Raw genomic sequence first — 13,448 nt, forward strand, 5'->3', positions numbered from 1 at the left:
TATACACACAATATAATAATTTTAAAACATATTGCCAAATTGACCTTTAAATATCTTTGTATCATTTTATATTCTCATCAGTGGGCACAGGTGCCAATTTCTCTGTAACTCCGGACAAAAAATCGCATGTTGTTTTAATTTGCATTTCTTTATTAATGAGGAGAGACATTTTTTCCTTCTTTGGCCATTTGCACTGTTTACTTTTCTAAAGAACTCTCAGTTTCTGTTCTTTGACAGTATGTTACAGGAGTACATCCATGCTTTGTCCACTACTAGAGATTCCAGACTCTTGGATTTTGGGAACTAGTTAGATTTGAAAAATATTGAGAGTAGGGACAAACACTTTTTTTCTGTTAAGAAACAAAAGGAAAGATAATATTTACTGAATAAAGATGGTTCTTCCCAAGAAAGAGTAATTGGCAATAGTTCCTATTTTTCTGGGACTGGAGAAATTTACATCAAAGACCAGACCAGACTGTTCCTTGCAGCAAAATTTGGGAAACACTGCACTCACCAAACTGTAATTCTATATCTTAGTCTCATTTGAAAACAATGTAGTTAGACTAATGACCTAATAAGATTGCTCCTAGTTCTAAATTTCAAGCCATTTCTTTCATAAATAGTTTAAATTTAATTACCTATTTGAGAGTTGTGGTATATGTATTCATTTGTCCTTGGCTTTGAAGTACATTTGTTTTTTTTTTAAGTTGTGCCTGTATAGAAATTATTTTCAAAGACTAAACTTCGTAATAATCAAAAGGAGGCAATTTTCTTATCTTACCTCATTGCCCATAAACTCACATCTCTTCAGTCCACAGGCAAAATACTGCTGGATGGAATCCTTAGGGTTTCAGCATTTCAATCTCAGATTCTTGGGGATCTACTTTCCTCGAAGAAAATTTCTTTTTCTGAGTTGTTGCTCCTTATATGTGCCAGATCATTTTTGACTCTGTGGATTGGATCATAGAAGAAAAGTGAAAAATTTGCCTTATTGAGGTCAGAAAGTGAAGAGAAAAAAATGTCTTGGAGGGAGTTGGCAGACCACTTAAGGACGATCAACATGTTCCAGAATCAAGTCCCCCAGCTTTGCAAAAAAGAACTGCAATTTTGTCAATGCATCCATATTATATCAATTTTTTTTAGCAACTGATACAGGTTAATCAAACTATTTCTATTATTACCACCATTACTACAGCTAACATATATTGAATATTTACTATGACCTAGACATTATACAAAGCTATTTACATGGTTTACCTCATCTATTCCTGACCACAACTCTCTGAGATAGGTGCTATTATTAAACCCCATTTTACAGACAAAGAAGCTCAAGTAACAGGGGATCAAATAACTTGGTCAAGGGTAGGCAGCTATTAAGTAGTGGAGCCAAACTTTAAATCTGTCACATTCCGCAAGCTAATACTCTTAATCATTACACTATGCCACTTCTCCTAAGAAAAGGATTTATTAATTAAAATCATGTTAACTTACAGTAGAAGATATCCATTTCCAGAGACTAGAAGATCAATATCAAAACATCAAACAAGGAGAAATCAATGGTTTTGAGCAGTGTTTTTCAATGTGTGGCCCAGAGCTGGTTACTAGTGCACGTCCTTTGGGTCAATCCCAGATCTGTCAGCATCTTTGGAGTTGAAACTCTGAAATCTGTATTGTTAACAGCATCCAAGCAATTCTCATGCACACGAAGGTCTTATGCACTCTGATCTTGAGAGATATTTTACCTATTACTTGGAAAAGCCCCCAAAATTATCCCTACTTTACAAAAGTGATTGGAATATTCCTAGCTACAAGAGTCTCTCCTTCCAAGATAGTGCCAAATAAAATGCCAAAATCTTTACGTCTAAGCTAGTCTGGTTCTCTAGTTTAGATAGCAAGCAGACCAAGTCCCTTTCATTAATGTATTTTCTTTAGAGAGGGAATGATACAATTGATTAACGTAGGGCTTGATGGTTTTCCAGTTTCACACTTTTAATTCGAGGCATTCCACAGAAAGTCTGACTCTTTCCTTAGATTGTTTTATGTTCCTAATCCACCCATTTAGGTAATATTTATAACAATTGATCAATCCTATAGTTATTTCCTGCATCACATTTTTCTTCTTCCTTCACTCCTTGAAGTTCGTTAAAGCATGGGGTTCTTTAATTGCAGCTCTCCCCACTCCCCATGCTTCAGCACTGACTGTAGTGCAGTATTTGGCTAACAAAAAATTAATTTCTGTATATAATATAAGGGAATTGGAAAAATGCCTCTAAGAACTTTTCCTTCCCAGAATGTCCTAACAGCATTCTAGAGGGAATAGGAGACCAGGAAATGTTGCAAAAGAAAAGAAAGCTATAGTTGAACATAGCTGTTTGGGTTGACCTACAGTGTACACACATAAATATATTAAAGGACAAATATTTATTACTACAAATTATTTCCTTCTGTTAAAAAATAGTGTACAAAAGATGTAAATTTGCTTTTCTTTTCTTGTTTTAAGGTTTTTACATCCAAGCTAAAATGGTGACAATGACTTAAAAGTGAAACTAAAATGGAGAGGGAAGTAAGATTAAAAGTGAACTTTTTCTTTAAATGCGTCTCTGGTAATACTCAATTTATGAAGTATAATTTTTAAAAAGTGCTGTAAAAGGATTAAGAATTAACCCCCCTCAAATTAATAATATTGTCAATATTTAACAACAGCAACATTTTAAGAATTACTCAATATTTCATATTAGAATATTCATTGAAGTGAATTAAATAGCTTTTACATTCAAGCTAAATCTGGGAATGCAATCTTAATTTAACACAGAATTCTACAGGAAGAATTTTCTGTGGATGAAATTTATTTCAGAGGATCAGATACCAAGAGCCACTAATTATACACTTGAGATGGATTACAGGGTGTGTGAATAAAACTGTCAAAAAAAAAAAAAGGAAAATCAGCAGGAATAAAAGTACTCCGTACAGTAAAATCTCTCTGATTTGAATTGACATTAAGTGAAAATTCTTGGTTACATGTTCTTAGAGAAAGAGTGTTCAGTAAAAGAGTGTACAGATAGTGTGCAGTACTATTGTTTTTTTTTATGATAACCAGGTTAACAAAGGCCCACCTAGAAAAGGCCCTACTTTACTAGAGATAAAGAATATGAAATTAGCTTATCAAAGGGCCTGCCTCCAAGAGAAGTGTGTTTACCCTTTTCCTTCAATGTGTTTTAAAGCAGTTTGCTATAAGTTGGAGAACTGCACCTTTTCTCATAGTCATTTGTTTAGAAATCCTCTTTAGTAAAACTCTGAATTCAGAGCCAAAAAATATTGATTGAGGCCTGTTAGGAGCTAAGCAACATAAGTATTATCTTTCAATAAATTATCTTATGCTTAGTCCAACAGAAATTTTTATAAATTGTTAATTGAAGAAAGTCAACTTAGAAAGGCCTTATGGAATTAATATTCCATCTTTCAGGGATTATACGGAAAGAACTTTGTGATTATGATTTAATTTTTTTTGAGAAGAACCCTGCTAAGTAGATAAAAATCAATTAGTCTTAAGGGAGAAGAAATATAGCATACTTTGTAGCACTTCTATTCTGCTAGAGATTTGTTAGAGACAGATTGCTAGTTCTCCTTTTGATAATTTTGATAAATTAAAAAATACATGTATACAAATTTTTAAATTACCTTGACAGAATTCATCCTTTATTCACCTAAGGCCTATCTTATACTCTGCATCCCACACCTATACCACCAAGTGAAGTTACAGCAGATGAAAAAGATAAAAACAAAAATACCTAAGGATGTCCTCTTTCATGTGGAATATTTCCAACCCTGTGTATTCCCAAGTATTTACGATATAACGTCTTATTTGCTCTTTTTGGACTGGTAAAACAAACTCGAACCTCTCTGGCAAATACCTTGTATAAAATCAAAGCTAGATTTCAAGCAATTCTAATGTAAATAAAAGGTTTTCATTTATTTTCCACATATATTAAGTGGCTGTTACTCCACTGTGTGGATTCAAAGATAAGAAAGTTCCAACCCTGAAGGATCTCAGCATATTAGAGGACGAGACATGTTACAAGATAAAGGATAAAGCACTAAAAGGGAAGCACAAATAATTGGTGTTTCAGAGACAAGCAATTTCAGAATGCTTTAAGGAGTTTTGTCACACGTCAACATAACCTGAAGAAAAAAACCTCTTCCTTTGATCTCCCCTACTCCAAGAACTCGTAGCGTGTCGGTAACAAACTAGCGAGTAGTTCTGAAGGGCTTGGGGGTCGGTGCGGCACGGTTCGTATTACCACCAGTCCCTGAGGACGTCCTCCCCTTTTGAGGTCAGTGGTGCAGAGACCACTACTCGGAATGGAGGGGCGGGGGTCACCGAGTTCTCACCCTGGCCAAACTCCTGATTACCTCTGATGAGCCACAAAAATCAGAGTAGCAGCAGACTGGCCAGGTCTCCCGGCAGAAAGGTGGCGACGGCTACAGTATCAAGCCACTAAATTTTACAGCGTTTCATGAGGCCGGCCTAATGCACCTGTACTAAGATTCCTAGAGCTGAGGGTTCCTAGACTGGGGGAAAAGGAAGGGGAAACGGGGTAGGGGGAAGGGAAGGAAAATACGGAGGATACTGGGGATGGGGGGAGGGAGGACACCCGGGGAAGGCAGTAGGTTTACAATCCAGATCGTGTCGTTCCCATGGAAACGTATCCCTCCGCCCGTGACAAGCGTCTCAGAAGCTTCAGTTTCCCTCCGCGCCGCTTCTCGGCTGTTTCCGCCCAGCTTCTTTGTGCCGTGCAGAACGTCGAGATTACGCATGCGCAAAACCGAGCGCCGTATATATAAGCCGGAACTCGGGCTTTTCCTTGTAGTGTCGCTGGGACCGTTGCGCGGTGAGCTTGTGTTGCAGCTTTATCGTCAATCACTACCTGGGCGTTGCGAGCCTAAAGAGCGGGGCACGCGGGCCAGTCATGTCGCGCTACGGGCGATATGGAGGAGGTAAGCGCCTAGGGCCCAGTGAGGGACGGTGCTGCGCACGTAGTTAGCATTGCGAGGCCATAGGATTTGCGCGGAGGTTGGGAGACGGTTATTCCGCGTGCGTAATGGCGGCTTCGGCGCACGCCATACGAAGCCGGAGGCAGCGGGGGCGGGGTATTGAAGGAATAGGGTGGCGGGTGTATGTCTGTGCTTGGTTTCTTATTAATTTTGGGGTGTTTTCGCCGCCCAGGCTAGCACATGGCGGGGGTGATCACAATTTTGCCGTTGCCCTTCTTCGAGCTCCGGTCCCCTCCCCCCCGCTCGGCGGCGGCTGCCATTTTGCGCACATTGACGACCGTGGTGGCGCATTTCCTTAGCGTTTTCCCGCCACTTTAGTGGACAGATCTGGTTTCAGTCATAATAACAAGGCTGGATTTGAGACTGAACAAAACTGTGACAGCCGCGAGCTGAGCACTGTCGTCAATCGGTCGAATTGCGGAATAAGAGTAGAGAAATAATCTTTTCGTCTGGCGGCTGGTTTCTTTTCTCTTTTAGCTCTTTGGAGCGCGGATTATGACTGTGGGGCGGGGAGCTCTGGAGTCTTGGGCGAGCCTGCTCCTGGGGCGCTTGCCGCGGAGGACGAGAGCCGGCGCAGCCCTGCTCTCCCGGTCCAGCAGCCGCCGGGGCCCGCCCGCCACCGGCGGCCCGCGCGCTCCGAGCGCGCCCGGGGCTGCCGGGATTTGGGGGCGGGGCCAGGGCCGGGTCCGCCTCACGCCTCGGAATACCGTACGACGCATCTTTGCTTGTGTTTTGGAGGTTTCTTTTCTTAGTAGAATGTGAAGAACTTTGCCGTGAGCCGATTTTGCAGAAATGCACGGACTTGACTGGCTTAAGAGTAAATTCATCCTTGATAGAGCGCTAAACATGTTTGCGCAGTCTTAAGGACTGGAAAATTCATTTCAAACTCAGGCAAAATTGTACATAACCTGCGTTCTTTTATTTGCATTTTTAAACAGAGACCAAGGTGTATGTTGGTAACCTGGGAACTGGTGCTGGCAAAGGAGAGTTAGAAAGGGCTTTCAGTTATTATGGTCCCTTAAGAACTGTGTGGATTGCAAGAAATCCTCCAGGATTTGCCTTTGTGGAATTTGAAGATCCAAGAGATGCAGAAGATGCAGTACGAGGACTGGATGGGAAGTAAGTAAGATGTCGGTTACAACTTAAGTTTGTTAAAATATTCCTGTTGCTAGGTAGTGAGCTAGGTGTTAAGCTTGGATTTTATAGTCTGGAGGTGACTGAATAGCTGGATCATAATTTTACTTAGTTTATGACCTCAAGGTTAAAAGAGAACGTAAAAGGTGGAGTTGGAAGGCCGTAGTCAAGATAGGTGAAGCTTTTGTGGGGAAGTGGCTGGAGACAGTTCTCCTTAAAAAGATAGAATTCGCTTTATGTTGTCCCCCCTTGGTATGTTCACATACCATAAAATCACCCAAAGTATACAGTCAGTTTTTCACAGTACCATCATATAGTTGTGAATTCATCACCCCAATCTATCTTTGAACATTATCTTTACCAGAAAAAGTTAAGATAAGAATAAAAAATAAAAATAAAAAAGAACACCCAAAGTATCCCCCACCCCCACCCCTGCCCTATTTTTTCATTTAGTTTTTTGTCCCTGTTTTTCTACTCATCCATCCATACGCTGGATAAAGGGAATGTGATCCACAAGGCGTTCACAGTCATTGTCACCCCTGGTAAGCTACATTGGTACGCAGTTGTCTTCAGGAGTCAAGGCTACTGGGTTGCGGTTTGATAGTTTCAGATATTTACTTCTAGCTATTCCAATGCATTAAAACCTAAAAAGGGTGATATATATACCATACAAGAATACCCACTGGAGTGATCTCTCGACTCCATTTGGAATCTCTCAGCCACTGAAGCTTTATTTCATTTCATTTCGCATCCCCCTTTTGGTCAAGAAGATGTTCTTGGTCCCACAATGTTGGGTCCAGATTTGTCCCTGGGAGTCAGATCCAGCGTAGTGGGGAGGGCAGTGAGTTTACCTGCTGATTTGGGTTAGTTAGAGAGAGAGGGCCACATCTGAGTAACAAAGAGGTACTCAGCGGGGAGACTCTTAGGCACAATTATAAGCAGGTTTAGCTTCTCCTTTGCAGTAACAGCTTCATCAGGGCAAGTCCTGAGATAGAGGGCTTGGCTTGGCTCCCCGTAAATGTTTTTAACATTAAGAGTTTGTTATTTGTATTTTGTAGGGTGATCTGTGGTTCACGAGTGAGAGTTGAACTATCAACAGGCATGCCTCGGAGATCCCGTTTTGATAGACCACCTGCCCGACGTCCCTTTGATCCCAATGATAGATGCTATGAGTGTGGTGAAAAGGGACATTATGCTTATGATTGTCATCGCTATAGTCGGCGGCGGAGAAGCAGGTATCTATTTTGAAAAAGTGGTTGGTGTGCTGGTTAATCAAGTAGTTCTTTTATTAGCAAGGCAGAAACTAGTATTTTTCTATAAACTTGAATGTTAATTGTACAGGTGTATTTTACAGTTTTTGTTTAATTTAACGAATGTTAATATATTAATAATCAACCTGGTCAAAACCTTTCAGGTTTCTTCGTTTGAGTCAGTCGCCTTGATTCAGAATGTCACGAGCCTTATGATATGCTGAGGCGCCTTGCAAATCCGACAATTAAGATCCTCCTAGACCTTGAGGTGATCAGCATAAGAGGCCAGATCCCCTCGAGTCATCTACACCTAGCTTCACCTTATTCTTTAAAGGGCAGAAAATTTGAGACGGTGATCGCCGTAACAGTAAATTTGGCTTACAATTGGGGCCCCCCTCCGGTTTAGAAAGAGGAACATCAGATTGACCACATGCCCAACTAGAAAAATCTTCTTGCGTCAATCAAGCCTCACCTGGCTCATTTGGCTGTCAGTTTGATCGTCGTTAGATTGAAGAGAACATCTAGATGGCAGCGATCGGCTATAGATACTTCTAGATCGTCTAGATCTACTAGACCATGGGCCAAAGAGGGTCGACCTGCAAACTTGCAAGGTTTATTTTAAATACACATTACAGTGTTTTTATATTATGTAATTCTAAGATGTAATTCAGCTTTTAACAAATCTTTTTTTAGGTAGTAAAAAAAAAAAAACTCAACAATAGGCCCAGAGTTTATTTCCAAATGAGACACTAAATTTAAATAGTTATGAGATTTGATTTCAGCAGAGGCTCATAAACTTTGTAAATGAGCTACCATCTGACATTTTGTCTTTTTCTAACTTGAAACATAGGTCACGGTCTAGATCGCATTCGAGATCCAGAGGAAGGAGATATTCTCGCTCACGCAGCAGGAGCAGAGGACGGAGGTGAGAGATCTTGTTTAAAATACAAGTTTTAGCAAGTGATAAAGTACTTTATTTGAAAATGGGCTTAAACTTCTGTGATTTAATTTTTAGGTCACGATCAGCATCTCCTCGACGATCAAGATCTGTGTCTCTTCGTAGATCAAGATCTGCTTCACTAAGAAGATCTAGATCTGGTTCTATAAAAGGATCGAGGTATTTCCAGTATGTAATGCTTTTTTTCCCCCTTATTTGTATAGGATTGTCACATCTTAATGACCGCAGTGAGGAGTGTCTGTTAAGGACTCTTCAAATAGACTGCTCCAGGAAACATTTAAGTACTTGAGATGTAAAATGTAGAATTTGTATGTGACCTGTAACATGGGTGTTACCCTAGTCTCACGGTTGAGAAAAAGCATTAGTAAGGATTTTAAGGCTTGTTTAGAAAGGTCATGGTGGTAGAAACATCACAAATCCTCATTATTCCAGTATACACTGAGTAGACATCTTACTGTTAGCTACATTTCTGGCATCATATTCGTGTATTATATAGATAAATATTAGCTCTGAAAGACGGTAGTTGTCTGATCCCTGATAGGAAGGCCCATTAGAGCTAAGAAAGAATTGAGAAACAACTTGAAGTGTTTCTCATTATTGGGGGTGGGTGGGGAGGTGGGTGGTTTGAGGCAGATCTGAAACCCTGGAAAAGGCTGTCTAGGATAGATTACATGTGGATGAAATTGTACTTTGTTTAGCCAGGTAGCTTAGACACTGAAATTTAAGAAGTTAAAGGTAAAACGAGGAACCCTAATTTTGTTACTTCCCTTTGCAGGGGGCCTTAAAGGGATATAGTGGCTAAAGTTCTAGAAAACAAGTTAATGGTACTCCAGAGATGATGAATTAGTGGTAGGGAATGCCACTGGGGGATATGCTGTTCATTAATAGCTTGAGATAGTTAAATGCAGGGATTCTGAATCGTGGTCCGTTTGAGGAAGTTATGGACCCCCTTTGATGGCAGGACCCCAATATCTTTAAAATTGATAGCATTGAACCATGGTAACGTGTTGATGATCCAAGAATAAAGCTTTACCCGGTGGTGGCTTTCATTGTACTGGGCTTTATTAAATTACCTAAAGAATCAAAGTTTCTGTTTTAAGGGTTCTTGTCTAAGTGAGGTTGATTAGTTTCCAAATTCAAATGAAAACTGAAAGTCTTTCTATAAAACTTGATAGAATAAGCACCATTTATTTTAGTTCCCTTGGAAATTACAGTATTTGAGACCCAGTATTGCTCTTCTGTACAGGAACTGACAATTACCCAGGTCATTGAGTAACAAATAAAATGGTGGCTCCTTACTTTGGTAACAGCCTGTTGGTTGAAAAGTGTGATATTTCTTCCCATCTTTGGTTGATGTGGGGCAAGAATTTCATCTTTCTCAGTTAAATTTAGCCTCTATTCTGGAATACCTACTGAGGTGTTCAGTAGGTATTTAAGGGAATTATTTCTATGGGCTGACGGTATAACCGTATTTTGCAAAATTTTTTTTTTTTTTCTTTTCTTCCTTAACAAAGATCCCGGTCAAGGTCAAGATCCAGATCCAGGTCTATTTCACGACCAAGAAGCAGGTAGGCTAAAATTCTGTTTAAATGCTCTTCTAGTTATATGGCACCAATATCCAAAGAGTCCAAAGTGTTTTGAATTGTTGAAGTTTCGAGTATTAAGTCTAAACCTAGACATTGAGAATATTGTACTTTATTACCAAATCAAACCTTGGAACTTCATGTATACATGAGCTGTTAGTGGCTGACTTCCCGGATAAGGGAATATGAAGAAGCTATAATGAGAAAAGTGTTGGGGGATTCTCTTAGAGGCCCTTGTTAGAACTGATTGGTGCTTGTAGAAGCATCCTGAGAAGCATGTACTTAAACCAAGAGTGTAAAAGATCATTCCTAATGAAGTACCAGCGGTTCATTGTTTGTTTTATGCAAAAAAGTTGTTGGAAGGCACCTTAGCCTTTGTTGGCAACAACTGATAGGTTATTGTTTCAGTTTAACTGCAGCCTGACATTGTAAGTTTAGGACATTTTGGGGGTTCATTTCATGGTATTCTGACTATTAAAAAAGGGATTGGTTTAGTACGTTTTCTTAATAGAATTTCTCATGTTTTGACAGCCGATCAAAGTCCAGGTCACCATCTCCAAAAAGAAGGTAAGCTAAATGTTTTGTTGCCAGATGTGACTTGTCAAGTGTGGCCTCTGCAGAATTTGTATGCATACAGCCTACTTTGCAGTCTTTGAGCTCTTTGGAGGATTGGTGCTATATAGATTTAAATACTAGGTATTAACTTTCCGAAATTGCTGTGCTTTTCCTGCTTACACCTTATGATTTTGTTGGAAATACTTAACCATAAAATGTTAAAATGGTACTAAGTTCTGTGAACTCTTAATTGTAGAATTTCACGGTGAGAAAAATACATGCCTTTTTCTCCGCATATCTGGGCAGTAGGTGAAAACAAAAGGACCACATGAGGAAAGGGATCCATTTTTAGGTTGCAGGCTTGCAACTAAACCATTATTTGCCTGTGTTATTCAATAACTAAGAAAGTTCAAATAATAGTCTTAATTTACCTCGGCAGTTTTGGCAAGGGGGGCTATTAAAGCTAATCTGACTCAGGGACAAAATATATGTGTAAATCTCAAGTTAATTAGGCCACTGCTACAGCAACTGTGAATAACTTGGGCCACGTTTGAATTTATTGAAGCTGAATATTGCCCTGACATGTGCATGAGAAGTTTCAGTGGACACTAATTGGTTCCAAACCTGATGTTTTTCTTTTTAGTCGTTCCCCATCGGGAAGTCCACGCAGAAGTGCAAGTCCTGAAAGAATGGACTGAAGTTCTCAAGTTCACCTTTTAGGGAAAAGTTATTTTGTTTACATTATTATAAGGGATTTGTGGTGTCTGTAAAGTGTAACCTAGGAATGGTATTTCAACCATTAATCAAAATGGATCTGGATTATTATGCTTTGTAAATTCACAGCAGTAAGATAAATTTTTGTTGAATGTATTAACATCCTATGATCTGAAAACATGGGTTTTTATTTGGCACATTTAAATAAAATGTTTCTAACTAGAGTTTCGATTTGTGTTCAATATTAACACTTTTCAACTTGGTAAAATTCTGGAGTCAAACTCCTGAATTGTTATTAACCATATTCCTACAGGCATATGAAGTTTAATGGTGTTGGTTAAATCTTTTGAACATCATTAACTGTTCTGTACATACATACACTTGGCCAGGGTCTTAGGGAAATTGAAAATTTCATTTTATCGTTATTTGGTTTGGGTAAGATGATCTGATCTTGGGTCCTGTATAATAGCATGGATGCATCATGGACAAGTTCTAAATTAAGAGGTATTTGAAATTGGTATTATTAGATGATGTGACATTAATGATGTCATTCTTTTACCCTAGAGGGACCACATATTTGTCTGACAGGAACTAAAGGCAAAGAGCTTATTAAATGTGTAAGGAGTAGTTAGACCTGATGCTGGAAAAACAGTCTTACTGTATAGTAACTAATGGAAGTTTCCGGGCTCCTTAGGTAGGATGGTGTCAAAACTCCACGTTTGGGGGGGTTTCTTAATGTGCTTCTGTTTCTTTCAACATCAGTCAAGTCAATTTTGTACCAAAAGAGTGCATGTTTGAGGAATTGTCTGAATTTGGGACAAGACGTCTTCATGTAAACCAGCTTTGCAAAATTTTCCAACCCGGATAGACTTCTCTAATTCCTTCAAGTGGATTGCCTTACTCGGAGCAGAGATCTGTTAATCTCTAAGCTAGGTTTTTCAGTTTCTAATCATCATAATTTCTCTTTATTTTGCCAGGCTGGTGTAAAGTAAAGATGTTAATGAGAAATGTTAATGTGAGACTGAAGCAGTTTTGTGAATCTCCCCTATGCTTAGCAACACCTCATGTAGCTAAGTTTTTTTTGGTAGAACTTAAAATTTTTATAGTCAGTTCTTTATTCAGACCTTATTTAAGTATAAAAGGGCAGTAATGGTAACTTGAGAGTTCTCTGGTCAAGCTTTTATCAGGTGGTATTTAACCTTATTGCAAAAAAAAAAAAAAAAAAAAAACACAACCAAGACTTAAATAACTGCTGTCAGTGCTGGCTGGCACAGGTAACTGCCCTTCTCCATATTCTTAGACCTTTCCACAGAATCATTGGATAGCATTGCAGTTTGGGAATGCTGGTCTCTTGCTTTTAATTACTTGGTGGTCTTAGGTGATCACTAGTATGTTAGAAGTTATTTGGATGCTTTGTTTTTGGAATTTTGACTTAACTGGCTGAACTGCATATATAGTTGGTACACAGCTATGTGTATGTGCAGGCTTATTTATCTGTTGCACTTGGTCAGCTTTAATTGTTCTGTATTACATAAAGATAAGTTTACTCAACCAATAAATCTGTAGAGATTGAACAAAAGAATCCTGATAACTCAATTTTTGAAGTAGTTTATGAAGATTGGACTTTTGAGCCAATAGTAGGAATGTTAATCCATAGTTTTGGTATGGGTTACTAGTAGTATCCTAGGAAATTGGTTATGAAAGAAAATATGGAGGAGGGAGGGGTGGGCAAAAATAGTTTTAAAGAACAAGCACATCGGAAGCTTTACTGCTCTTGGGAAAAGGGAATACTAGATATCTAGGCCATGCACTATAGCCCAGTATCTTTAATAAACTCCTCTTACCTAGGTGTGGAGAGAGAAATAATTCATGCCGTTGACCTTACAGTAGCAGCTCTTCTCAATGGCTCCAAGTTACTATATACCACTTCAACACATTTTCCCCAGTAACACTTTGCATTAGTGTGTACGCTTGTTACAGTTGAAATAGTGTAATTCTGTTAACTACGTTCCATATTTTATGTTAGGGCTCACTATGTTGTATGGTCATGTATTTTTCAAAATTTCTTTCCAGTAACATAACCTAAAATTTCCCCCTTTTAACCACATTTCAAATATATAATTCAGTGGTGTTACTTATATTCACAGTGTTGCACTTCTATCACCACTGTCTCTTACCAAAATTTGCATCACCTGAAACAAA

General features: G+C 39.0%; 1 protein-coding gene across 4 annotated transcripts; it reads left to right on the forward strand.

Annotated features, from left to right (window-relative positions):
* The first annotated feature begins 4,838 nt into the window (after nucleotides 1–4,838).
* SRSF7 (serine and arginine rich splicing factor 7) lies at nucleotides 4,839–12,495 on the forward strand. Of its 4 annotated transcripts, none has more exons than XM_037807182.1 (8): nucleotides 4,839–4,995; nucleotides 5,991–6,171; nucleotides 7,245–7,421; nucleotides 8,287–8,361; nucleotides 8,452–8,562; nucleotides 9,909–9,962; nucleotides 10,509–10,544; nucleotides 11,176–12,495. In XM_037807182.1, exons 1-8 carry the CDS (start codon nucleotides 4,968–4,970, stop codon nucleotides 11,228–11,230), a joined length of 717 nt encoding a protein of 238 aa, XP_037663110.1. In that variant the 5' UTR covers nucleotides 4,839–4,967; the 3' UTR covers nucleotides 11,231–12,495. The 4 variants fall into 4 exon arrangements, with proteins under 4 accessions (XP_037663110.1, XP_037663111.1, XP_037663112.1 ...); XM_037807183.1 differs by having other exon boundaries at nucleotides 8,452–8,553; XM_037807184.1 differs by lacking the exon at nucleotides 10,509–10,544.
* The last annotated feature ends 953 nt before the right edge of the window (nucleotides 12,496–13,448 follow it).

Source organism: Choloepus didactylus, chromosome 17 (assembly GCF_015220235.1).
Source record: "Choloepus didactylus isolate mChoDid1 chromosome 17, mChoDid1.pri, whole genome shotgun sequence".
In the NCBI taxonomy this organism is placed as follows: domain Eukaryota; kingdom Metazoa; phylum Chordata; class Mammalia; order Pilosa; family Megalonychidae; genus Choloepus; species Choloepus didactylus.

Bases quoted from the DNA above. Each gene is read 5' to 3' on its own strand.
- SRSF7 (XM_037807182.1), top strand. From the start codon at position 4,968: ATGTCGCGCTACGGGCGATATGGAGGAG. The intron at 8,563-9,908 runs GTATGTAATGCT...TCCTTAACAAAG, and splicing joins AAAGGATCGAGGTATTTCCA to ATCCCGGTCAAGGTCAAGAT. The intron at 9,963-10,508 runs GTAGGCTAAAAT...ATGTTTTGACAG, and splicing joins ATTTCACGACCAAGAAGCAG to CCGATCAAAGTCCAGGTCAC.